The sequence below is a fragment of the Plasmodium cynomolgi genome, chromosome 10, assembly GCF_000321355.1.
Source record: "Plasmodium cynomolgi strain B DNA, chromosome 10, whole genome shotgun sequence".
NCBI lineage: Eukaryota > Apicomplexa > Aconoidasida > Haemosporida > Plasmodiidae > Plasmodium > Plasmodium cynomolgi.
The window spans coordinates 1,365,428-1,392,890 of record NC_020403.1 but is presented as its reverse complement, the minus strand read 5'-3'; the positions used below and the strand labels follow the sequence as shown (position 1 = coordinate 1,392,890).

At 36.0% G+C, this 27,463-nt stretch overlaps 8 protein-coding genes across 8 annotated transcripts in view; 4 read left to right on the top strand and 4 right to left on the bottom strand.

The window, feature by feature from the left end:
* Positions 1–2,574: 2,574 nt before the first annotated feature.
* On the top strand, positions 2,575–3,447 carry PCYB_104140 (hypothetical protein; the record flags this gene model as incomplete). Its single annotated transcript, XM_004222963.1, has 2 exons — positions 2,575–2,865; positions 3,055–3,447. The coding sequence occupies 2 exons, from the start codon at positions 2,575–2,577 to the stop codon at positions 3,445–3,447; spliced, it is 684 nt and encodes a 227-aa protein (XP_004223011.1).
* A 2,169-nt stretch (positions 3,448–5,616) lies between these two features.
* Positions 5,617–6,487, bottom strand: PCYB_104130 (rhoptry-associated protein 2; the record flags this gene model as incomplete). Its single annotated transcript, XM_004222962.1, has 2 exons — positions 5,617–5,688; positions 5,768–6,487. The coding sequence occupies 2 exons, from the start codon at positions 6,485–6,487 to the stop codon at positions 5,617–5,619; spliced, it is 792 nt and encodes a 263-aa protein (XP_004223010.1).
* A 2,176-nt stretch (positions 6,488–8,663) lies between these two features.
* On the bottom strand, positions 8,664–10,981 carry PCYB_104120 (hypothetical protein; the record flags this gene model as incomplete). The annotated part of the gene is made up of 2 exons (XM_004222961.1): positions 8,664–9,478; positions 9,628–10,981. 2 exons carry the CDS (start codon positions 10,979–10,981, stop codon positions 8,664–8,666), a joined length of 2,169 nt encoding a protein of 722 aa, XP_004223009.1.
* Positions 10,982–14,225: 3,244 nt separating this feature from the next.
* On the top strand, positions 14,226–17,156 carry PCYB_104110 (hypothetical protein; the record flags this gene model as incomplete). Its single annotated transcript, XM_004222960.1, has 2 exons — positions 14,226–15,940; positions 15,980–17,156. 2 exons carry the CDS (start codon positions 14,226–14,228, stop codon positions 17,154–17,156), a joined length of 2,892 nt encoding a protein of 963 aa, XP_004223008.1.
* A 404-nt stretch (positions 17,157–17,560) lies between these two features.
* On the bottom strand, positions 17,561–18,990 carry PCYB_104100 (hypothetical protein; the record flags this gene model as incomplete). Its single annotated transcript, XM_004222959.1, has 2 exons — positions 17,561–18,311; positions 18,596–18,990. 2 exons carry the CDS (start codon positions 18,988–18,990, stop codon positions 17,561–17,563), a joined length of 1,146 nt encoding a protein of 381 aa, XP_004223007.1.
* A 934-nt stretch (positions 18,991–19,924) lies between these two features.
* Positions 19,925–23,624, top strand: PCYB_104090 (hypothetical protein; the record flags this gene model as incomplete). The annotated part of the gene is made up of 3 exons (XM_004222958.1): positions 19,925–19,979; positions 20,224–20,413; positions 20,762–23,624. 3 exons carry the CDS (start codon positions 19,925–19,927, stop codon positions 23,622–23,624), a joined length of 3,108 nt encoding a protein of 1,035 aa, XP_004223006.1.
* A 1,123-nt stretch (positions 23,625–24,747) lies between these two features.
* On the bottom strand, positions 24,748–25,979 carry PCYB_104080 (HCNGP-like protein; the record flags this gene model as incomplete). Its single annotated transcript, XM_004222957.1, has 2 exons — positions 24,748–25,642; positions 25,966–25,979. The coding sequence occupies 2 exons, from the start codon at positions 25,977–25,979 to the stop codon at positions 24,748–24,750; spliced, it is 909 nt and encodes a 302-aa protein (XP_004223005.1).
* A 1,310-nt stretch (positions 25,980–27,289) lies between these two features.
* The window catches only part of PCYB_104070 (hypothetical protein), a gene marked incomplete at both ends in the record, with an annotated part of 1,418 nt that continues 1,244 nt past the window's right edge, over positions 27,290–27,463 (top strand). The window contains one exon of the mRNA XM_004222956.1: positions 27,290–27,368. Coding sequence (XP_004223004.1) covers positions 27,290–27,368 — 79 coding nt within the window. The remainder of the gene's footprint in view (positions 27,369–27,463) is intronic.

Genomic DNA, 27,463 nt, shown 5'->3' with positions numbered 1-27,463 from the left:
TCCTGCCATGCCAACCCATTTGATCGCTTTAACGATTTACGCTTCCTAATCTTTGCTACTTCGTAACATAATACCCTCTAGCAACATCTATTTCGTATAATTATTTTTAACCCCAATTTTTCACCAATTCGTTTGGCTAAATTACATACACTGCCTTACAATACACACATTACAGTGAGAACAAGAAAACCGATTAGGGCATTCACCGGGTATTATAAGACCGCCTATTTCAAGTTAACATCGGAGTACAAGCGTTTTTCTACTACCCTATAAGCCTACAACTTCACTAACCCACTTCTTCAACTACAGAGTCACCTTTTCACGTCAATGTTAGCGACTCGTTATACCTCCACATTTGGAAGACACGCAACATGTGGAGGTGTTATATTGAGAAGGAAAAAGAAAAAAAGAAAAAAAATATATTTTTTTTACCGCTTAAATAAATAATACGTTCCGCAAAAGGGATTAATTTCCCCAAACATTTAATTGAAGATATACGTTTAAACTTTTCCCTTTGAGGGGAAAAAATTAGTTTAAAGAAAATGTTCCTACACAAAATTGGCAACGAGCCAACAAGGGGATAATGTGCAACTATAGAATGTGATAAAATAGCTATATAGTGACTCGTCCAAGAGGTCACAAAAAGAACATTTAAGAGTCTCCATTCATTTTGTTATTACTCCACCGCGTCTAAGTTTTCTTTGCTGTTTTACTTTTTTTTTTTAATTTATTCTTGCATGAAGGAGAAAATCACTGAGTCTTTTCTCCAAAAAGAGAGAAACTAATGAATTATTTTTCGTTTTTTGCCCATCCTGAATTTATCCTGTAATCAGGTTAAAAGCACTTGCACAAAGAAAAAGTTATGGGGGAGGCTCACTTACTTTTTTTCCTTTTTTTTTATTGCTAACTGGCAGGATGTTTTTTTGTACCCCTTCCCTGAGCCGCATATACTTTCCCTTTTTTTTTTTTTTCGTTTGTTTAAATTATGATAAACGCTGCTTTTACCGTTCTTTTCAAAATGGAGGTTATATTAAAAAAATCTGACGAGAAACAGAGTGATATACACAGTATAAACTACCCGTTTCATTGTCACTCCTAGTAGCTGACCCCTATATATGTAAATTCCTCCTAGATGAATCGCAAAATGAGATTTTTTAAAGCATGGTAAACCTCGATTAAATTGTAATAAATTTGTTCAAAAAGAAAAAAATTGTGCATTAAGTGATTGGTAAGGAATATACATTTATACTCAGGTGTCATAACGTAGTGGAGGCTTTTCCCTTTCCATATTTGCCTTTTCATCACTTTATTAAAGCATTCGAATTTGTTCCGCGCCTATAATGTAACTCCTTTCGAAAGTTTACGTTATACATCTTTGAGTAAACGCGCGCTTAGGAATATACATATGCATTATTACACACGTTATATGCACAAATCGTTACAGCTCACAGTTAAAATAACAAAAGGTATGTTCTGTGCAAAAGAAGCTTCGATAAAAATAATTTTTCTACTTTGATTGAAAACTATTAAACTACACTCCGATGGAAGGAGGAAAATCTAAATTTTGTGCCCTAACTCAAGTGGATTTATACATAACTGTAGCTATAATTGTAATTGTAAGCATATACTTATAGCAGTGAGCCATAAAAATAGGGGCCAGCTTTACTTTGTTATGATAGCGAAGCCTCGTCAATCTTTGGGCATATATTTTTTGTACTTAGGCGTAAATATATTTGCATCGCATAGAAAAAAAAAAAAAAAAAAAGAACTTCGCAGATTTGTTCACATGGGGGGGCATCATATAACATTCGATTTACAACGGGTGGTAAATGGCACCTTCGCTCCTAAATTCTAGCGCTGCCATATAATAGTGCTGTTCCGTGATTCAAAATTTAGCAAAAAATATATTTTAAAAAGAAGTAAAAAAAATTAACTGCTTTTTTATTTTACATATGAATAATATATATAACTCTCATTTGACATAATTTTCATTACTGATACTTTGTTTATTTTATTTAATCGTTTGTTGATGCTGTTATTTAATGATGCTGTTTCGCAAAGCGCTCGGGTGTTTAAGCCAAAATGATGATGAAGTGTTTTTGAATTTTTTGGCCGCTTTTGGGACATTTTACGGTGTTTCATAGACTTTTTTTTGACTTTTTTTTGACCTTTTTGTGACTTTTTTTTGACCTTTTTGTGACTTTTTTGTGACTTTTTTGTGACTTTTTTGTGACTTTTTTTTGACTTTTTTGTTACTTTTTTGTGACTTTTTTGTGACCCTTTCTGAGACCTTTATGAGACCTTTCTGACACATTTTGAGACTTTTTTGTTACTATTTGGCCCACTACTTATTACTATCTTTGATTTTTCCCATTACATAATTCGCCTTTTCGTCAAATACCCGATTTGTGGCATTAGAAAGAGGGGTGGATTCGCAGACATGTGCGCGTTGATGTAATTCTTACAGTGATGCCGTAAAATAATAGCAAAGTCGTTATTAACTAGAATGAAAATTAAACTGAAAATAACTGCCTCAGTTAAGTTTCATCGTTAACCTTATTAAAAACATGTGAAATGAATGATGAACTTTATGACTCTTCTAAATTATGGAATCATAAGAGTGAAACGAATGGGGAAGTAACGTACCCAACTTCCACCGCGCAGAAGAACAGCGTAACTGATACAAACTCAACTTCTACCACTAGATGTAACGGTCTATCCAAATTAGGAAAGAATAATCGAGTATACTATAAAATATATCATGTAATTTTCAATTTACGTTGGGCATTCAAAGGATCATCATGCATATGCAAATCAAGATTCCTGGAGCTCCTTTTTATTATCATTTATTTAATCCACTTTCAAGTAAGATAAAAAAAAAAAAAAAAAATGCTTACTTAAAATATAAGTATATTTTCTGCGTACCTTTTGCCGCTTCGTTACTATAAAAATTATGTAGCCAAAAGGGAAGGCCCGGTAACCCGCCCCTCTCCCTCACATATTTTCCATTCACATATATGTATATATATACTTGCGTATATGTACCCACTACAGAAACAACCCCATTCCAATGTTGAGAGCTACGAAATGGATAAAATATTATCAGGGAAAGGGTACCACCAGGAAGAAGTACACTGGCAAAGTGTTATAATGTTAGAAAAACCGAGTCGAATATGTAGAAGAATACTCTTCAAGAATCGACTAAAAAAACACAAAGACAACTCGCTTAAAAATAGCCGAATTTTAGCAGAAAAAAGAAGTTTAAAAAATGTTAAAACATCAAATAAAATAGATTTTTCGAACTTAAATAATAACTACGAACCATATACAATTCCGAAAGATGATGAAACCAGAGTCATCTATGAATCTGGGGACTCCAAAAGTTTGTCCTATTACACATATCTTTCAATTAATAAGAACGAAGAAAACAAAAACAGGGACTTTTGAAAAGATTATGTCCTTGTATATTTGAAAAAAAAAAAAATATAAACCGCAAAAAGCAATCTTTTACATAGGAAGTGATCCTCGACAAACTTTAAAGAAAAGCTTTTCAGAGAAGCGACATTAGAATGTTTATTTCTGAAAAAAGAAGAGGAGCACTAAGATAAGGGCGTCTATCTTCCCCTTCGGCTTCTTTCGCATCTGATTTGAAAAGGAAAGGGGTGGGAAAATGTGACTCGACAAAAAAGGAGAAATCGACATTGTTCAGAAGCGGCACTGTTCAAAAGCGGTACTAATAAAAAACAGCGTTGAGCTTAAAAAAGGAAACAGAAATAGGGTTACGAAATTTCATTACGAAGTAAAATTGCGACTTGGACATTTTTTTAAGACGGGTCCTAGCAAAGGAAAATATGAACAACAGACTCACGGCGAGTAAGCGCACATATGCCAGCATTTCCATGGGGGGCCCGGCTCCCAGATTAATAATCGTTTCCGCTTTTATCACGTTTACTTAATGTATACACAGATCATGAATTATCCTTAGCATATCATTTAAAACGTGCCACATTCTCCTGCTTCTTTTCTGTCAATTTTCACATCCAACTGTTAAATGTTATTACTTTTTTTTTTTTCGTTGGTGTTATATTTATTTCTTGCCCTCGGTGAGGGTTCCGCACCTTTTTTTTTGTTTGCTAGCATTTTTCTCGCATTACCACGGATATTTTCAGTACCGAAAATTTAAATTGTATTATTTCAGCGTTTAAGTGTATACATATATATGTGTGTATACTTGTACCTACGCATATGTGTGCTAATTTTTTCATGTATAATTTTTCTCCCAATACGACTTCTTTCGATTTGGTGCCCTATCCGATGGAGCGTCTTGCCGCCACCCACCCGAAGCGCCGCCAAGCCTGTTTATAAAGCACTTATCGGGAGTACACGTGTTTATCGTATTTACCACTTTTTTAACCGACCAACCGCGTAACCTCATAACAGATTAATCTTTTTTTTTTTTATTCGCTCCTTACTAGTGATGCGCATCCATATTACCGCAGCGCTTTTTTGAAAAATTCCCCCATTCCCTTGCAACACCATTTGCTCAATTGAGAAGGTTATATTTAAAGGGCACTCACAACACGGCGGGTGTTCTACAAATGAGCGTCATAATTCTTTTTTTTTTTTTTATATGTTTTTCTTATCAACTTAGTGGTAGCTAAAATATGATGTTCTTTAACCATTTTGCACACGGTAACTATAACCAAGTTGGAAGGGCAAATGTCGAAAAAAAAACACAAAAACAAGCAAAAATGAACAACAAAGAAACACAAAATAAGTGCAAATAAACTAAAATATAATGCAGTAAAGCAACAAAAAACGTGAAGACTAAACTCAAAATTTTACTATGGTGTTGAAGTTTTTAAAGCCTGTTAAAGCGGGAACATAAACGAAGGACAAATGAAAATGCGCGAATTTACACTTTTAACAAATTTTCAAAAAGCACATGTCAAAATGGTCATCAAAAAATGTTCGGCCAAATGGTGCACGCATCACCGTTCTTCGAAAATTATTCTAAAAGATTAAGCAGCGCACGTGTGCACCATGGACATATGCATTCACATGAGCGGATGTTTACGCATGTACGGATGTTTACGCATGTACGGATGTTTACGCATGTACGGATGTTTACGCATGTACGGATGTTTACACATGTACAGATGCATTCACACCTACGTATGCACACACCTGCGCGCGTTCGAAATTTTCGCCAATTCAAAGCAAGCACAAATCTAAAAGCTAACAAAGCACTATACGATCAGCGGAGGGGAAAAAAAAAAAAAGAGTTTAGGACTCCATACTTTTCTCCTTAATCGCGCGGTAGTTAACTATTGCACGATCGAAATGTTCGCGCATGTGACAGTTCATAGTGATTTCAAACAGTTCCGCGAAATCTTCCGCTAAAAAATCTATTTCTGTGTACATGAGGTTGCTATACATGTCTACAAAGTTTTCTAAGTTCTTTTTCCTGAAAAAACTTTTCAAAAGTCGCAAACCTTTTAGGTTTGGCATTTTGTAAGTTTTATGCATTAATGAATAGTCAAATTCTCTTAGAAATCTTTTGTCCATAAATCTTTTTCTTTTTCATAACTGAAAAAAAGGAGGGCAACAAATCATCTACATATCCAAAGTAATCTTCGTTTTCATCTTTTTCACAAAAACCAAAGGTAGGGTTATGATTATGTGGGCCTAATAAAAGAAGTGAACTACTACGTTTCTTTAACCCTAACCTTTTTCTTTTACCAATAACTATAGAAGTACCTCTCACAGGCTGTGTTATATCAGAATTGTAGTACATATCGGAAACACCAAGAAAAGCCAAATAGTTCATATCACGTGCTGCATATATTTCAGACATATTAATAGAAGGGTCTTCTTTTACTAAGTAAGCTCTTCTAAATATCCTGATGTCATGTGGACCGAAAGCTGAAACAGGATTATTGGTGTAAAAAGCATGTGTTCTTCTGTCAGCTTTGGAAATCTGTTTTTTAAAAATGTTTAAATCACTCTTCAAATTCGAAACATCCTGTTCTTTAAGTAATAAGTTTTCAACCTGTCCCAAAAGCGTTGGACTCGTGAATAAAGAAAGAAAATCATTACTTAAATCTGGATGCACATCTTTTAATAAATTTTTGAAAAAGGTCTCATAGTTGTCTGTATTTGACATATATTTTATATCCTTAGCATAGTTTTGAATTAAATATATAGTAAAAGCTCGCACAAAACATGGCATGTCTTTATTATCTAAAGCGTATATATTTATATCTTCTACATATTTTATTGCATCAGTAGGGTTAGAAAAATGACTGAAAAAGAAATAAACCCAGCTTCCTAAAGTTTTACGTACACTTAAATGTTCCAAAACCATGGACGTAACTGAAAGATCCTTGAAATTCATGTTGTACAATTCTTTTGTGCAAGTATATCCATCCACACCATTATTGAAAAAAAGGGTGACCAGGAAGGAAATCAGAATTATCGCTTTCATCTTGTCTTTCTCTGTCGGATAAGTGTTACCATCAATTTTGTGAACTACTTCTTTTTCTATTTTTTTGCGGAAGGAGGGGCCTAGAAAAGGTACACGTTTCCTCTTTCTTCACCAAGCGGAAAAATGGTTGAACGCCCGTAGTGGGGGTATTACGTTGCCAATAACACACGCGTGTTAGCGAATGAGTGTACTACGGGTATGTATCCTATGTGTGTGTATGTGTACACGCAACTGCACACGTACATGTATACTTATATGTGTGTTCACACCTGTACACAGCGAAAAGTGTAAAATTTACTTCACTAAAAATTAAAGTATTCACATCGAAACTTGGCGTCCGCGAAAAAAGTCATAGAAAACTAAGGGAAACGGAAAAACGCTAACCGAAAATGGAGATAATTAGCTAACAGCACAGGATGCAGACTTCGCCCACTTGGTTTTGCGTACGCACATGCAAATGTAAACATTTACGAATTTGCACATTTGTTAATTTTATTTTATTCTATTATTTTTCTTTTTATTATTTTATTTATTTTTTTTTTTTTTCCAGTGTTGCAAACAATGTCAAGTGTTTAACACAATTTGGCAATTTTTTAGCGAACAAGTTAAAAGCAAGAAAAAAAATTAAAACAATAGAGGCAAAAAAACAGAAAATGGTGTCTACTTCGCGCATTAATTAAACAAAAATAATTTCCTTTTTGCACTTGATATGCATAATACACGATATCTAATTTTTAACTGCTTGCGGTTACGAAACATGTGTAATAAAATGTGTAAAGAATTGTAGAAAATTGTTAATTTCTTTCATTGCTTCAGTGTTGTACGTAGGTGCATACGCACGTGAGCGCAAACGCAAACACAAACGCAAATGAAAATGAAAGTGAAAATGAAAATGCAATTTTCTCAAATGCTAATAAGGAATTGTTGCAACCATTAAATAGACGATGCCATAGACAGAATATTTTTATTTACAACATTACTGCAACTACGGTGCTGTACGAAAAATTAAAAAAAATTTCCAACTCTCGCAAAAATAATTAACAATTTTTAACCACTAGAAAAGGAAAAAATGTGAGGACACCCCGATTTATTTGCAAAATTTAGACAAAAAAAAAATGGAATATCATGCGAGCAAACGAACGAGAGAGCGAACGAAAACGAGCGCGATCCGCGTCCATGCGCATCCGCAGGGAAAAAAATTTGCAATATATCCGAAAAATCGACATAACTGTACTCGCAATTTTGACCAAAAAATAGACCATTCACCGTTTACTCATTTTTAAAAATCCAATTTAAGAAGCGTTAAATGTAAAAATAGCGCTCGAAAAATGTTTTCCTATCCAAAAAAGTGTCCATTTAAATAAAATTCCCAATTGCGCAAATTAATGTCCATACGCGCACGCATAAAAATATGTGCATCATGGGTAGGTGCACATGTATAGGTGCACACGTGTCCCCCCCTTTCCGTTACTTTTGTAAATTTTTCTCAAAAAATTTTTTTTGAAACATCTGACTGAATCCACCCCCATATTTTTCGTTTTACTAGAATTTTTGCTTCGTTTTTCATGAAAAGCGGCGAAAATAGGCACCTTTTTACTTTTGCATTTATGCGCATTTTTGGACAACAAAGTTGTAGAGTTTGTCCGTTTTTTTTCCATCCATTTTGCTAGCCATTTTGGGAGCCATTTTCCCATCTTTCTTCCCCCGTCGCGCGGCAGCCGTACTTTCACCCACAAATGAACATGCACTTAGGCGCCCTTTCTTTTTTTCCTTCCTTCGATTCCCCTTTTTGATGTACACAAATGTGAACACTTTTTCATGCGCTGGCCCCATAAAACATCTGTTTAGTATCTCCCTATTTTCCAACTTGACAATTTCGCCCCAGGTGAACCACCGTTATGAATGGTTCCATTCGGCCAGCCATCTTATGTATGTCTCCCTAGCACCGCACATTTGGTGAAACGAAACCAATGGTGGGTCTCATTTGAAGTAGCGGACGTGCGGATAAATATGCATACACATGTGTGTATCCTCCTTCTCCATGGTCACAATGCAAAGTCCCCCCCCAATATTAATTGTCTCCATATGCATATCCTTATGGGTGTACATTTATTCCCTCTTGGTAGACGTATCACACCTGCATTCACTACAAAATTCCAAGTTGTCCGCCTGGAGATCACCGCTGATTAGCGTTATCCAGCATGCTAAAGCTTTCCAAAAAACTGCCCTCCCTAAGAAATAACTCTAACTTATTTAGAGCCCCCTCGTTTGGAACTGTTTTTAAATTACAACATTTGTAAATATCTTTCAAGAAATTTATGTTCACATCATTTTCCTCCTGCAGAATTAACTCTTTTATCGCTACTTTCGATTTTTCAAATTTTTTTTCTAGCACTAAGGTAAAGGCAATCAGCACTTTAACGTAACTGCAAAGGGGGTTAATTTTTTGAGCTTTCGAGAAGCTGTTCAAAGCATCTTCATTTCGTTTCATTTTTAAAAATATGACACCCTGCATAATGAACAAATCAATTCCTTCATAATCATTTTTCTGTGCATGTTCTAAACATAGTAAGGCAGTTTCGTACTTCTCCTGGTGATTATATATTGAAGCACAGTACATACACACAAGTGCATCACTACTATTTAGTTTAAGACATAAACTCAAGTGGACATTCGCTAACTCGTAGTTTCTCTCCTGAAATAATAAAACGCTTAGTAATAGGTGTACTTTAAAATTACACGCATTTATTTGTAGACATTTCGATAATGCTAAAGCTGCCTTGCGCATGTTTCCCAAAACTTTCATTTCACAAGAGTAAAGAATATAGGCATATTCGTAAAACTTATTTAGCCTCATTGCCTTTCTGAAAAAATATGCTGCCACGCTTTTGTTATTTTTTAGGGAAAAATAATTTCCTATAAGACATAAAAAATCTTCATTCACTTCTTTCTTCTCATAACTCAGCAAAATGTGTTCTATCTTGTCTATATCTGCTTTGTACCAATAACATGTTGAAAGAAAGGGTAAATGTTTCGTATAAAAAGATTCTATATCATGAATTTTTTCAAAAAAAAAATCGCCTGTTCATAATTCCTAAGTAAAAAGTGACATAATCCTTTGACGTAAAAAATGCATGTACTAAAAATTGGTCTGTCTTCCCACTCCTCTATTAACGCTAAACATTTTCTAAAATTATTTACATAAAAGTAATAGTACAATTTTCCTACTGTCGATAAATTTACTATTGCTTTGTTTGAAATGTACGCACTTCCTTTGTCGACCGTGATCACATTTATTTCCTCTTCGAACGGCTTTTCCCACTCTGAAAGAGACTTCTTCATTTCTTCTTCTCCTATTAATGATAGAATAAATTCCGCACTCTTCACATCTATGCGGTTTGTATCCTTTCCGAATTCTAACTCTTCCAAAATGGTGTCATCCGAATGGGAAGTTTTCTCTTTATGGGACACTCTTTTCTCATCGAAGTGGGAATCAGCATTTTCTGTGATGTGCACTTCTGCATTCTCTGCGCCGAGCAGGTCTGCATTCTCTACGTCGTACAGCTCTGCATTCTCTACGTCGTACAGCTCTGCATTCTCTACATCGTACTCGTCTGTGTCCTCCTCGCCATACGCATCTATGTCTTCCCCCCCCTCGCACTCGCCCATGTCCTCCTCACCGTACTCATCTTCTTCCTCCTCGCTGTATCCTTCCTCATCCTGCTCGTCGTACTCCTCTTCATCTTCTTCACCGTACTCATCCTGCTGCTCCTCCTCATCTTCCACCCCGCTGCACAACCCCCACGACTGATAAAAGGGAACTCCAAAATTATACACTTTCGAAAACTTTTCTACTTCTTCCGTGAACATAACATTAGAATAGAAGTTTCCGTGCAGCTTTAGTAACTTCTTAAATGCGCAAAAGAAAAGGGGACATGATTTAAAGCACAAGTAATAACAATAAAATGCTATATCTATTAATTTCTTCTTTTTCGCATCATTAAACCACTCATTTTTAGCTTCCTTTTCGCACAATTTCCCCATAATGTAATACCCAGCACTATGTCCTGGAAGCTTTTTCACATCGTAAAAGTTATTTTCATAAAATTTGATATTCTTTTTTTCGTACTTTTCGTGCACCTCACCCTTGCAGTTGTATTTTATGTACTCCTCATCCAGCAGCATTAGCAGAATGGCTTTCCTTTTTTCCTTCTTCAATTTATAGCAAGCATAGATGTATCCGTATTTTACAACATTGTCACAGCTATCATCTTGGCATTTCCTTTTTGTATAGTCATATAATCCGTTCAAGTCGCCATAGTTTAAATAAGACTCCTCAGGAATAACAAAAGTGTTTACTCCCTGTCGGTAGCAGTGGGTGTCTAAAAGGTCTTCATACAACCTTCTTTGAAATTTTAGGTTGTACTTTTTGGACAGATGAAGTGCGGTCTTTAGGAAGTTAAAATAGTTGAACGAATTTTCTTCTTCCTTCATTTTTTGCTAATTTAAAAAATGTGTATAAAAAAAAGAGGCAATTCTTCCTTCTTGATTAGTTAAACGTGGTCTAATAAATCGATTGTGCTCTGTTCAAATTTTTGTTTCTTCTTATCCCTCCACACAACGGTAATGCGAATGCCTATTCGTCATTATGTGCTATCTTATTAATTTGGGGGGAAAGGGAGGGGTGCATTCTATTTTATTTCTCCCCCCCCCTCTGCACACTTCACCCTTTTTTCTTTACATTAACAAAATTAACGGCTCAACTTTCTGCTATATTGTCGAATCGTCCGCGAAAGTTTAGCTGCTCTTTCAAAATAAAAATGTGCGTCAAAATCAATAGAACAATTTTTACAAAATATACCTACTTTGTTCATTGCCTGCAATTTTATCATCCTTGCGCAGGCTTCTCCATTCCAATACCTCTACTGCAACATGAAAGGTACCTATATATTTATATTCGCATGTCCACGCTGAACTTATGTTCCACCTCTATTTCGTTTTCTAGTAGGTGGTTATTTAAGCTGTAAAGAGGTTACATAGCATTGGTTATTTATCCGCTACCATCTCGATTCACCGCGTCCCCAAAAGGGAAAAATGGAAAAAGAGAACAACTGAAACAATAAATTGACTAACAATTCAGAAGATTCAAAATACGCAGTGATATTTTTTGCGCCTCAATTTGTGTGCACTTTTTTGTTCTTGGGAACATCTATGCATATTGAACCGTTCCGCAGGTTCAGGGAATTAAAATTGTGTGCTTTTTTTTTTAAATGTATCTTTTTCTTTCACATCTGTGTAGGACGTGCATACGTTTTGAATAAATTTCGAAACGATCAGACAATATATACCTTTCTTTGCTGCCTTGTTTGTTACTTTTTTTTTTAATTTCGATTCGATCACATGTAAGTTGTGCAGGAATAAACACCAATGACCCATAATACATAGGTGTAAAATTAAAGGAGGAAAGTACCTTAAAAAATATGCATTTACCGATGAGACACCTGTGCAGCTAGCACCTTAAAGCTTTGGAAATGCCTCATAAGGAGCGTCATAATAAAATGCGCTGCCGCATATACATGTGTGTACATTTTTTTTTTTTCTAGCACTTTTAATTAGGGGCCATACTCTTCATCTTTTGCCTCGTGCGACACGATGTGACGATATATAAAAAATATACTTTTCAGATAAAAAACGTGAAACATTTCTGGGAACATTTAAAAATTTTGACAAAAGGGGAATACACACACGTGTATATATGCCTACTGTATGAGCCTATTTGCCTGCCTACTGGATGTGCCTATTTGCTTGCCTACTGGATGTGCCTACTTGCTTGCCTACTGGATGTGCCTGTTTGCTTGCCTACTGGATGTGCCTGTTTGCTTGCCTAAACAAATGGGTGAGACACCCTGGAGGTAACTTTCTAAAAACGCCAATCGTGTAACATTCTCACGAGTAACATGTTATGAAAAATAGCGAAACGTGTGCTAACAATAGAAGGGCAAAAAAAAGACTATTCAAAAATTGGAGAGCGTGTTAAATATATGGGTTATGTGCCAAGACATACGTGATACTATAATTACACTTTTTTTTTTTTTTTCTTTTTTCTTATGGCAATAAAAAAACCTTCGCAGTAATGAAATAGATACCTTTTTTTTCTCTCTCTCCCTTTCGTTTAATTTATTCCTAATTCTTATATTTTTATTACAATTCCGCTTTTCTTTTTTTCCCTTCCCCTTTGGCATTGCCAAGACATATTCGTACAAAGGAGTGGCAAAAACGGATGACTCATCACAAAATGACAAAACGTTAGGACCCGCGCTGTACACACATATATTACACACACAGGAAGCATACACATATGCGAACAAAGCAAACGCAAAAAGCCATGCTTGTAAATGCCCTTACTACTGCTTCCTCTCTCCCCTCCGTGTTTCTTATAGCTATTTTTAGCCTTCTCTTGTAGCCGATATTTCATTTTAAAAAATTGTCTCAATTTTGCGAAAAAAATGCCATTGGAGGGTAGCATGATGAACTGCATTGAGGGGAAAATCTCAAGTGCAAAGTGATACATACATGCTGCATGCTCAGGCATTTGTCCATACATAGTACTACATACACATGTGCATACATGTACCCCCACACATAACATACACATATATGCGCACATGCGTATCGCGAAAAACGTAAGCATTTCCCCCTTTGCAATTCACTCATTTCTTCTTCCTTTTTGCTAAATAAATTGTATTGTAAGTACGACTGTATTCCCATTTTTTTTTTAAACATAGACATTGCTGCGGGTTAAACATTTTTATAAAAAACATTTTGCATTCCCGCTTTTGCTTTTTCGTGAATCCGCGCCGTAACCATTATATTTTTAACACATACGTACAAGTGCACATATGCTATATGTGTGCATAAATAAGCATTTTTTTATTTTTCCAAATGTATGATATTAATTTTTCTGTTTTTCTGTTTTTCTGCTTTTCTGCTTTTTTGCTTTTTTGCTTTTCTGTTTCCCCGTTTTTTTTTTTTTTTTCTTTTCTCTCATTTATTAATTTCTCGCTCTCTTTTTTTTTTTTTTCTTTCCTCTCAATTTATTAACCTGGCTTAGGTCACCTTCTTCATTTTCAGCATTTCATTTTTACGTTAAAACTTAAGTTCCCATTACAAAAGTTTCAAATTACACATTTACTGCAGCAGCTTCAGGGTACCTTCACTAACGTGCGAAGCTCCAGGAAATATTGTGTTCCCCATTTGAGTAACACTTTTTTAATAGAATTTATTTCTTCTTTGACTGTAATGACTTCATGCTTATAGGCATAAATTAAATAATGTAACTTATTTTTTAAAACAAGCTTTTTCTTTTTTTTTTTTTTGTTAAAGTTTTGCGAAGATCTCGTTTAATTTTCCCACGTTTTTATTTTCCCCTCAATTTATTTTTCACCTTGGCATTCTCCCCTACGCCTGCTTTTTTCTCTTTTTTTTTTTTTATCTGCCCTTACGATCGTCGAATTTTTAGGCTCATTATTTTATCGTAGTTTCCTTTTTTTTTTCTTTCTCTTCTTTCTTCGCACATTCTGCCCCCTTCACATTTCCCCTTCTCATCAACGTTTCACATCGAGGCTTTACCCCCACCCTGCCTCTATTCATTTCTCGTATTTTTCTCATTTTTTTGCGTTTTGCATATTTCTCTCCTTTTTTTTTCATTTCTTATTTTTCCCATTTCGTAAGAAGAAAAATGCCACACGTGTATTTACCCCAAATATTGTGGCATAGCAAAGATAACAAACGGAGCGACCGAATTTATTCTGTGGACATACAACCACACCCCAATTATTACAGCGTCAAAAAGCTAAACAAGAAATATGAATTATTTAAAAAATTTATAAAAGATAAAGAGAATAAATGTGACACAAATTTTTCAGTGCAGAATGAAGTGCAGAGGGGGAATAACCTCCCCTTGTCTTCCGTCCATCCAAATGGCATGCAAAAAAACGGGGAAGTCATAATCGAGGAGGACATAATCGGGAAGGACATAATCAGGGAGGACATAAACTACGAGGTAAGCAGCGTTCACAACGCGGTGAACCTCCATAATGATGAAAACGTCGCAGATGATAACGAAAAAAACAGCGCAGTCAAGAAAAATAATTGCTCTGATACCAGTTCGGGGAACAGTTCCCCCCAAGAAAAACCCACCCCTGCGACCCTGAAAGGCGAAGAAGAATATGTAGAGAGTGACAGCCAAGACGAAGAGGAAAAAAAAACAAAAAAAGGAAAAAAAAAATCCATCAAGTTTAACATCGCCACCTGTGGTGCAGATGAATTTGTGCACTTATGGAGAATATACATAAAAGACGACTTGATAGTCAAATGTTTAAGCAGGTTTATAGGTCATAACGGAGAAATAAATTGTGTCCGTTTTAACAAAAATGGTAGATACTTAGCCAGCGGAGGGGAAGATAAATTTTTATACATATGGGAAAAGAGCAAAAAACCAAAAAATATTCCTCTAGGGTATGACATAAGCTTTCTAGATTATAAAGAATGGTGGAATATAGTGGGCTCATTCAGATGCAGTGGAGTTATCAACAGCATCACTTGGTCGAATAACGACACCTTATACATAGGAAACGAGGATAATAACATTAACATAATCGAATTTGTTAAAAACTCGAATTGCAAAGTAAAGGTTTTAGAAGGACATGCAGGAATCATCCAAGGAATATCACTAGATCTGAACAACGAATTTTTGGCTTCTCTCAGTGCTGACCAGACCCTCAAAATATGGAAAAAAAAAAACGATGGCAAATCATGGAAACTGGAAAATTCTATAAAAAATATAAAAGCAGACCAGCTAGAAAAACGATCCACCGCTTACATCACGTATGATGAGTATGAGTTTAACGAGAAGGGTGCAGACAGGCATGAGCACTCTGCAACTAAAAGGGACGAAAAGAAAGAAATGCAAAGTGGACCGGATGATTTGACCGAAGAATTCGCGAATGAAAGGAAAGGCGAAGCAGATGAAGGACAAACGGAGAAAAAAAAAGGCGAGCAGAAGGGAAAACTAGACATGCAAGGAACACGCGGGGAAAATGAGGACCATGAAGAAGATTACGATGATGAAGATAAAAAAAAAAAGTGTGCGCGAAAAGAAGAAAAAGAATTGCGAGAGAATGAACCAGAAGATGAGGAAGAAGAAGAAGAGGAAGAGGAAGAAAAAAAATTAAAAAGATGCTTATTCTCAAGCGAAGAAATGCTTCCTTCCTTTTTTAGACGCATTGATTTTTCCCCCAATGGAGAATTTCTAATAGCACCAAGTGGCATTCAATTCGAACAAATTGAAAAGCTTCATGACAAAAACACAAAACCAGAAGAAAATGTAAAAACCATCAACCAGACAAAAGCGTTCAGCTGCTTCTACATATACCATAAGAATTTGTTCATTAGGTACAATATCCCATTTTTTACTGTTTTTTCCCAAACCAGCCATTTTTTAGTAGCCAAATTTAATTATAACACTTTTAAGTTAAGATCACACCAGAATATCCTCAAACGATGCTACCAGCATTTGATGAGCTCAGAGTCAAATGATCCAGATGGATCTAACAGTGTGAATAAAAAAAGAAAAATGTTCGATGAAGCGGGGTTTATTAACGAATTAAAAAATTATGAACATTTGATAAAGCTAAATTATGAGAAAACTTTACTGTTTAACGATACCGAAGTGCAAGATGATGTGAGCGAAGATGTTAGTAGCACCATCTCTGATAGCGACATCCAGTATGATGACGAGAAAGAGGATTTCATAGACTCCACAGGGGAATACTCCTTGTCGAATAACGTTGACAAGAATGAAGAGGAGCAGAAGGAGGAGGAGGAGTGCGAAGATTTGGCGGCCGAAGCGGAAGACCCAGAAGAGGACACGGAGGAGGATGCCGATGAAAACGAAGATAACGAGGATAAGGACGACGAGGAGGATAACGAGGATAACGAAGAAAATGGCGAAAATGAGGGAAATGACGAAAATAGCGAAACTGACCAAAACGACCAAAACGACCAAAACGACCAAAATGACCAAAGTGATCAAAATGACCATAACGAAGGGGGAGCGCGCCTCGACCAAAAGCAGGACGCTGCCGACAAGTGCAGCGACGAAAAAAACGAACTGGAGGTTTGCGAAACGAAGGAGAAAAAGGAGGAAAGATTCATTTACTCTTTGGGAACCTTTGACGGAAGCGTCTACTTTTACGACAGCGAAATTCTGGACACGCCAATCAGCATAGTCAAAAATATACACCTCTGCCCAATCACAGATATATCATGGAATAACCTGGGGAACATATGCGCATGCTCGAGTTCAGACGGATATGTCAGCTTTTACTACTTTGATCATAACGAATTGGGAAAGGTGAAAGCGTACAATAATTACTACTTTGAGAAAAAATGTAACGACTTAACATTCGACGAACATTACTTTGAAAGTACCTTTTACGACGAAGTAGATTTTTTTAACAAAGACCAGTTAAATGATTATACGTCCAGCGAAGATGAATGCGAAGAAAGCACCTTGTCAGTAAACAAAGAAGAAACGAAAGTTCGAAGAATCAATTTGATCGTGGGTAATGCGGCTAATTTTGTCCTAGAGCAAAATACAAAGAAGTGAGCGTTTTTTTTTTTTTTTTTGGGCACCACGCTTTTTTGTGAATTCCACAGCATTTATAAAGTAGACAAACTGTATTTTCTTTTCTTTTCTTTTCTTTTTTTTTTTTTTTTGCTATAATTTTAAAAATTATTTGTCCGAATATGAAAAACTCATTCTCGTTTTTTCGTATATCGCATTGTCCACCAGTTTTTTTTTTTTTTTTTTTTTTTTTTTTACGCTATTTGTTTGGAAGTCGTATGTATACGCACATAAATATATGTAATTCCTGCGTGTCCACCAGCGGGTAGGTACATATGCTTATATGTGTACACTCGCGTGGAACCACTTGCTCACACGAATACATATATACACACATGTAGACACGCATCAAGTACACGTTGCACTCGTGCATGCTTACATGCGCGCTACTTCACGAACAGCCTGAACAGCCTCACGTAATCTATTCTTTTTTTAGTCCTCTTATTACATATCGTAATTTTATTAAAAAAGTGAACTCCAGGGTTAACAAACAAAACGTAAAAAAAATGGGAAACTTTTTTTCTCTCCTCAATTATGTGGGCCTTTACAAAATTGTTCACCACATGAATATCGGAATTATTGTGAATGAATATTTCCAGAGGGATGCTTTCATCCGTATTATTTTCAAACACAATTTCGAATTTGTACATTTTATTTACTACGTAAAAAGGATGCTCATTTTGCTGTAGGTATATCCGGACATTATCTGTAATTATGTTTTTTTTTAAAAAGTGCGAATTGTTTATGCCTTTACCGCCATTACTTGTGAAGAAAAGCATCTCTATATTGGTTATATTTTCATCACATGGGGTTTTTAAAATGCGTAATTTGCTTTCCTCATCCTTTACACAAAAAATCATGGAATACTCATCATTCTGCTTCAAATAGTACAACCCATCATGCGTTTTAAGTGCATCTTCACTTTTTATCAGTTCGCATTTTATGTCCTTAAATACAACATCATTTAGCATTATGTTATCCTCTTCGATATTTCTCACCACCGCCTCTATGTATATTTTGTCTTCCTTCTGCAGTATCAATGTCTTCAAGTGGAACGGATTTTTACATATAAAGTTGAAGTCCTTCCTCAACTTTTTCTTTTCATTTCCTTGTAAGTATTCCACCGCGCAGTGAACTCTATGGGGGATGCGAAAAAAAAAAGAAAAAAAGTAATAGGGGGAAAAAAAAAAAGAGTGAGGATAATCTTGTTTGCCAAAAGATAACTACATCAAAAGAGTCATCAGGTAAAAAAAAGGAACAAATGGAAAAAATGACTTGGTCTACAGCAAAAAGATATAGTATGCATGGTAACACATGTGCACTCGCTTGATGGACGTGCCACTCGTCACCAACACACAAAAATGCTAACGGGCACCACCAAACGATGCGCCTTTACCACCCTCCGTTATCCTCATTCTTACGTGAACATGTCCGCAAAGGTCACTAGAAAAGTTGTTAAAAAGTTAAAAAAAGAATTCGACTGTACTGTGACATGTTCCACACTTCTATAAATATTAAACGTGGTATGCCTTGTCATAACATCCACACTGATTGTGCATATTTGAATCTCATTTTTTAAATTATTGGAAATATTAATTTGGGACTTCAAATTCTGCCCAATGTATATCTTCCTAGAATTGATCGGCAGACTTAGGCTGAATTCATTTGACAAGCTCAGGTCCTCTTTACTTTCACTTTTTTCAAAATCGATATTTCCTACTTCCTTAATCTTGAACAAGTTCCAAATGTTTAGGTTAAGTGCTGGGGGACTCAGGCGCAGCAATTCTATTTTCACACCCTCCTTCGGGTCATTCATTTTGTTTCTTCCGCACGGTTAGCCCTTGCCTAGCATAAGCACATTGATATGGAGCGGCACATTGGTATGCGGCGGCACGTGGGTATGGAGCGGCACATGTGTATGGAGCGGCACATGGGTATGGAGCAGCACGTGGGTATGTTTCCTCCCATAAAAGTATGGGCATGTGCGTATATATTCCCACTTATGACCCTCGCATTTCACTTCACAGGGTTAAATTCGTTGGGATTTTCTCCCTTAGCATCCCTTCTTTGTTGTTCTTTTTATTGCTGTTATCAATTGGGCTTCCTTTTCCCTTTTTCTTTGTTTCGTTTTGTTACATTACGCTTTCTTTTTCCTTTTTGTGTTTACATCTTCCCTTTTTGCGCCATTTTAGCTTACGCATAGCCTTCACTTGCGCCAACACGTGCCTCCCATTTTTAAGTGCAAAAAGCTCCATCTACCAGAACGTCCCAAATAAGCACTGAAAGTCCTCCCAATATTTTTTTTTTCTTTTTTTTTCACGCATAGCAATTTTTATTTTTCCCCTCAGCCGCAAATTTCTACTTCAATGCGTTGGAGTAAAAATTTTCTCCCCACATTTATCACCCCAAACAACATGTTTGGCGTAAAAATATGGCTAAAAAAAAAATGACAGTTTTGTGCGTATAGGACTTTCAACTGTACAAGCTCAGAAATATATGCGCAAAGGCCCATTTAACGTAAAGGGAAAAACTCTTCTCATAGAAGTTCCTGGCATATTGAGAAATAAAGAAAAAGGGAACAGTGCGAAAGTAAAATAAAACAGCGCTGCTGGAAGAAAGGGTTATATATATTTGCTTCGTAAATGAGATAGTATTTGTTTGTTCTGTAATTATTTGGTTAGTTTAAAAAAAAATGAAAAATAAATTTACTTAGCAGAAATATACATTATATTCATGTACATACGGACAAGATGTTCAATTTTAGAAAACTGCAACTTTTCGACAGAGATCAAACGAAAGATACAGGTAAAGGGAGGGAGCGGAAACAAAGCAATCCCATCGAATTTGTCATAATAAGCAAATTATATGTTTCCATACGAGTGTGCCTTTTTCTATACAAGCGCACCTTTGTAAAGCTTGCGAGTGCATGCATGCGTAGGGTATACACATGCTTGCATATGTTTAACCCCATAGTGCATACACACTTAAGCACTTTTTTTCTTTTTCGATTCCTTATTTGCAATACGCATGTGCCTTCTCACCCCCGCAGGTGAAGTACAAAACTTTTTGAATAGCCACGAAGGGATATACTTTTCGACCTCCAAAAAATTTATCAACGTGTTTGTAGACAAGCTGCTTTTTATAGACCCCGTTAATCTAAACGTTACCACAATAAACTCAGATCTGTTGGTAGTCGATTTTTGTTTTTGTGACAAAACGAATAACCTCGTTGTGCTTGGGTAATTCCGTGAGTTGGGCTAATGCGCGGCTATCGCATGAGTATGCTTGCCCCCAGACGATGCTCCCCCCCCATCCCTACACACATGATTGCCGCGAAAATGCTGGAGTGCCAAAATGGCATCGAATGAGAGGGAGTGCCGCCCATCCTCATTAGGAGGAACATACGTAGCGGAAAAACGAGATACATTACCTTAACGCTGTGTGATTCCCCTTTTTTGTACCCGCATCATTGCCATTCGATTTATGCCCCTTTTGCCAACATGTGGTTGGTCGAGTGGTCGCGCATAATTCCCCATTCTGCGGGTGTCCATATTAACCTTTACTTTTCACCCGCTTCCTTTTTTTAGCAAAAGCAAGAATGCCCTAGTATGCAGCATCTACAACATCAGGGCGTACAACTTCACCCTGCTGAAAAAATTACAACTAAGTAAGAACATCGAGAATATAAAGAAGACGCTAATTTCGAAGTGCCTCGGGTATATAACTACCCTAGAAAATAAAAAAATCTCATTTTATCACATAAATAATGATTACTCTATCACGAAAAGTGAATTAACTCAAGTGGAGGAGGAAGACACTTATGAAAATATGTTCCTATGTAGAGAGGACATCTTAATAGTGATGAAAAAGAATTCAATAAATGTATACAGACTGATCATAAATGATTCGTCCATAAGTTATACATTCATCGAATGCATCGCGTTGGAGAAGCATTACTCTTCGAAAACGAGCGGAGGAACCTCCAATGGAGGCACAAGCAACAGCGACAATGGAGAAGAAGACCCCACAAGTGATAACACCAGTAGCAGCAATAATGATAACGGACCACCTCCTTTCCACGAGCCGGTGTTGTCCGCATACAACGAAGAAATAAACGTGTTGTACATCTGTCATAATGTATTGAAACTTCTCTTTGTGCTAGACCTCACCAATAAAAGTCTGGAATACATTTTGCTAGAAAATAAAGTAATAAATTTGTTTGCAGTAAAATTTTATTTAATCCTACTCACGGAAGTTAGAAGAAAATTTTATGTGAACATATATGTGATACATGAAGAAATGAAGCTGCAGGTTTTCCGAGGGACGTTTAACTGCCTCATAACAAACGTTGTATTTTTTAACAACTTACTGTTTCTAATTGTGGACGAATACATACATCAGCCGGAGGTAAAGGTGGACAAATTTTACTTTTACGAACACCTAAAAATGAAATGGAACGCAGTTGGAGAAGTAAACCATGGGAAGAACAGCAAAAGTGATAGCATAAGTAATATCTTCAAAGAAACAGAAAGCAGCAAATCGAAAAGTTTCGATATTCTAAAAATGTACAATGACAGTATTAACAATAATAGTGGAAGTACTAACCTGATGAAAGGCGATTTAAAGTATGATATATTTTTGGATCGAAAAGATGAGGCCCGAAGAGATGAAAATAACAGCGCAGAAGACAAAGAGTACTACTCAAAAAAGCTATTTAAATTAAACAAACTTTTTAAAAATTGTAGAAATCAAATAAAAATTGTCATAAAAGAAAAGAACATGAACGAAATTGTGCACATGTTTAAAAAGAAAAAGTTGTTCCTCTGGTTATTAAAATTTGCTGACTTGAACAAAAATTATCACACCATTAACTTTGGCCATGTGCATCAAATATATGCCGATTTTTTATTCGAAAAGGAGCAGTACGAGCTAGCCATGCATCATTACATCAACACCATAGGCTTCCTAGAAACAGCCATCGTTATTCACAAATATTTAAACCTAGAGTTATATGAATATTTATCCAGATATTTGGAAAATTTGCACGAAGTTCATCTCTTCAATGATGAGCACACAATGATGCTTCTCACTTGCTACAAGAAAGAATGCAAAAAAAAAAAAATCATATCTTTCATAAGGAACAATAAAAATAAAATAAATTTGCAGAAAACGTACAAGTTTTTATCCAACGTTGGCTACTACAATATCGTTTTGAAATTTTCAAAAAAGAATAAGGACCACTTGACGTATATCTCCATCCTGATTGACAAATTTGAAAATTACGAAAAGAGCCTCAAATATATATTCAAGCTGGACGTAGAAAATATATGCATTTTGCTCTTTCGATATGGATACAAGTTTATCAAATATTTCCCGCAACGCACCATTTTTTTGTTAAAAAAGATCATTAAAAAATACAATTTAAATTTGACAATATTTATTCCCCTATTCCTTGACAACATAGATTTTCTATTTCTTTTTATCCTTAAATTTCTCGATAAAAAAAATTCAAAAGGGGGAGAAAAAAGAAGCGTTCTGGCGGCAAATGACACAGGTAGGGACTCTCAAAAAAATTGGCAAAACATTTCGATAAAGCAGGAGAACATCCTCCGAGAACAAACCCACGAAAGAGATAACCCCCCTCCCCTGACCAACGACACAACACTGTATGACGAAACTGCGACGACAGCCAACATCATAAGTAACAAAAAGATAGAGTTCGACATTTTCAATGGGGAATATGACTATATCCTGTTCGTCACCGTCATGCAAATTTTGCTTCAGAAATATAAGACAAAAGAAAAAGAGAACCACGTCCTCACCTTCAACATAGATAAGCTGATCAAAAATGAAGATAAAAATATAACCTTCTTATCTGCCATTCTGTTGTCCATTTATAACTACAACAAGGGACTTCTTTACGTCTCCAATAAAATGAACAAGCATGATATGTACTTCCTTTTTACGACCCTAAAAATGGTGAAAAAATTCAGACTGAGTTACGCAAAACATGCTCTACAACCCCCACTGCAGCAAATCAAACTTCATAGTCATAACCCCGCTCTGCGAAGTTACAACTTAATACAAATTACAAATCAAAAATTTGCGAAAAAGTTATTTAACACGTGTATGCACCTCATGAAGGTAAAAGACTCCATGTGCCACAATTACATTTTTTATTACCTGTCATTACTAAATGATGACAAGTACCTCACGCGGTTTGTAAAAACATTAAATAAAAAATCATCCATATCATTGTTGCACCTGATAAGCATTCTGCGAAAGTACAACAAAAATTATGGGTGCGTGAAAAAAATGGTGATTTCGTATATAAATCAAATGAATAGAAATATAAATAAAAAATATGCTCAAATAGTGAGAGATAAAAGGGAGTTATATAAAATTAAAAAAAAAAAAAGCCAGACAAAAGTACAACTTTCACATTATTGATAATACTTATTGCTCCATCTGCAAAGAAATGTTATCCGTCCCAATTATTCATTTCTTGTGCAACCATTCCTATCATTTTTATTGTCTAAATGGGGAGGAACATTGCATCCTTTGTCAAAATAAGGATAATGAAAAGAAGTTACTGAAGGAAAAGGCCAAAAATGCCATCAGCAATTTTGATGAATTTTTTAAATATTTGCAAGGCTCTCCTGATAAGTTTTCCTTCATTTCGAATTATCTATCATATGGTGTTACTCCAAGTAAGTGAAGAGTAGTTCCTATTCTTTGTGCGTCCCAGAGAAAAAAAAAAAAGGGGGGGAGGGGGGACAGGCCCTCCTCCACCATGGAGATATTTTCCCCCATTTTATGTGATCCCTTTTTTAAAACTGGTATACCATTGCGTTGCGTTGTCACAAAATTGGTGATGTTGTGGCTGCACATGTGGCCAGCCACACGTTGTGGCAGAATGGTGCGATCATTTCGTTCGCTCGATGTAAAATTTGTTTTTGTTTTTAATCATTTTTTAGATATTTTGTTTTGAAATATTACTGCCATTACTGACAACCTGCCATTTTTTTGGCATTTTTTAAATCTTTTTTTTTTTTTTTTTCGTACGTTGCACGGGTGCCCCTGTCCTGTCTTTCTCCACCTCACTGCATTTGTGCCCACTCAATTGCATTTAGCCCATGTGTACCTTCCTCTTTTTTCATTTTTGAATAACGTAAAAGGAAGTTTTATTTGCCCCCCCCCCCCACGATAATAATGTACACTTTTTAACTCTAATTAAATCTTAAGTACTATGCGTGCTCATTTTTTTCGGCACAAAATGGAGCGACCAAAAGATGCTTGCTGGGATGGACAACGTGGATGCTTATTTCACCTCCCCCATGCGCAAGGGCATTGTTGCATACTAGCAGCTAACCAGAGTGTCTTACAATCCCACCTGTACCGTCTGCTTCGTTGCTACTATTCTTATGGCTATCCATCAGGAGGGTTACTCCTAAGACATGTTAACACATTTGGCACTCCTCACGCATAACATAGAGATTATCCCCGTCTAATAGCCACCCCCTCTCCATGATGCAAAACAACCTTGTGGAACTTATCAAATGTGAAGTACTTATCAATGGTTAGACCACTTCGTCTTGGTTTTCTTCTGATCCGTTTCCTCTCCTTTTTCGTTAAACAAATCAATGGATAAAAAATCATGAGGGTTGTAAATACTCAAAGGATAGTTAGATGAATATACATCAATTTGAAAAATCTGCATAATTTTTTCCAAAATGCAGGGATTTTTATATTCATTTGAGTTAATTATATTTTTATTAATTGTTAAATTTAGTTCATACAGTTTTGACAGTTCCTCTATTTTTTGGTTCAGACAATCTGAGTATTCATTTGGGGGCAGAAAAAATAAGTCATCAAAATTGTTTTCGTTTACGCTGATATTGATAAGGTTGTTACTTTCTAGGAGGTTGGCTCCCTTCGCAATTGGGTTGTCTTTCTGCTCACTCACTAGTGGTGCGCTCCTCTGTTTGTTTTGCTCTTTCCTGTGCTGCTCACCGGGCCTTACTTCGGTACCGTGGCCATCAACGCAATCATCACCATTGTCATCGTCACCGCCACCATCATAATGTGACATATTTTCTGCGTCTTTTAATTTACTTAATAAAGGCGCTTCACTGGGTGCCTCATTTCCCTCTGCAATTCCATCGTTACGCATTACATCTGAGTCGTGTGTTTTATCCCCCATGGATGCGTTTTCTCTACCTGCATCCCATTTTTGTGCTAGATGGATATGCGCCTTTTTTTTAGCACACACATTATCGGTTTCATTTCCACCAAGACCATGATTTCCTTCCTTACTAGAGCTATTGTCCCTGCTCCTTTCTTCATTCTTTTTATTCTCTGTGCATTTATTCCCCCCTTCTGCTGAATCTCCGTGCTGAATCTCCCTTTTTTCGGGTGCCTCAGCGCGTTCTTCGTCGCTGGAAAATTCGTAGTCGACTAAATTCATCCTAACGAGGAACAAGAAAAAAACAAAAGCATCAAGGGACTATTCCACGTGGGCTACATAAAAATCTTAATAAATACGCTCATATATGCGCTTATGTGTACGTGTACAATACCCTTTCCCTTCTTTATCGGTTCCGAAAAAGCGTTCGTCCTATCAACCGCAGTGATGTCTTTTATCCGTTAAGTCACCAATGGCCTGTAAACAAAACGCGCATACAGCAAATGCCTTGGCCCATGACTAATAATGCACAACTATGCCTTATTTCTCACTAAAAAAGCGAAACGAACGTACTATGCATATTTGTGAGTACCCCCCTAAGCACACGTTACCTTTACCATTTCGAAGTTCACGGAATTAGGCACACATGAATCAGGGGCTAAGACAAATGTCACACCGGGTGTGGTTTGATAATGTTGTAAATGCTCGCGCGGGGTACACTTAAAACAAATGTTCATAAAAATTATTCAGTAGGTACTAAAAAAAATTTCCATTATTTGTGCAGAACGTGAAGACGTCAGATGAAATAACGACAAATAGTGAGGCACAACATTATTGTAACTTTCTTTTTTTTTTTTTTTTTTTTTCTTAACAATAACATCGCAACGGTCAGTTATGATTAGCCTCCCTTCGCCTTGAAGTGTAAATGTTCAGATCTGTATTTTTCTCCCAGGCCCTTCAAATGGCAGGGATGCATTTTTGTGCCTACGTATTTTTTATGTATTATTATCTGCGCAGAGAACACGCTGTATCTTCATGTTTTTCCCACGAAACAAATGTAAATATAATTCTACAAAATGTAAAAATGCATCATCCTCATAAAGCCAAAAAAGAAAAAAAAAAAAAAAAAATGCTACCTTTATTGTGTACAAAAAAAAAAAAAAAATTCTTCAAATTTGGAAAAAATTTTCAACCCTTTGTTGAAGTCCCCAATTGGTAAAAAATCCTGTGGGGTGATAATATAACTCCTTAAAAATTTGTCAATTTTTAAATTTTTTAAACATAAGCGGTTTTTTCAACATGTAATTAATTCTTTTATCTCTTCCTTTTTTTTCCCCCATTTTAAGTAGAGCAAAATTTAACCATTTCACAAAACGGTAGTTTATTTTTAGTTTTCCTCCCTCCTTTTGTATTGATACGCAACTCCAACGATTGCTTGAAACTCGTCGTATATACATTATAAAAAGGAACGCTGCAACACAGTACCCTTTTCCGTCACGTAAAAAAAAGGAAAAGCATAAGAATATGTGCTTAATACAAGATAATGAAGAAAACAGAATGACATAAGGGAAGATGGCTTATGTTCGAATCGCTGAAATTTACAATTTACTGGAATGAAAAATTAATTCATAAAAAAAAATAGGGGAGAGGCACATACTGTATATTTACCACAATATTTGTATCCCTTAACGCGCGTTTGTTTCCACCTCAGTTTTGGCAACCTACATATGTTAAAGATACGGCCATGTGCAATCCTTTTTTGCGAACGACATAATTGAACTGAAAAAAAAAAAAAAAAATAACAGTTTGGAAAGTAGGAGAATCTGAATCTACCTTTTCAATCCCCAGGAAAATATCAACCCAAACGAAGCTCAGGTAAAAGCTACCACCTGTTACACATTTCTGGAAGAGCCCCCGGCAAGGATATATAATGCTGATAAATGCGTACATGGATATTAAGAGAAAACATATAAATTTTGTGTTTAAAAATGTGAATTCCTCGGTAAAAGGTAATTCAACTTTCTTTTCGAACTGCACTGGCATTGCGTACTCCACTTCGCAGCCTTTGTCTAGAATTTTCCTTATGTGCGCGTAGACAGTTGGG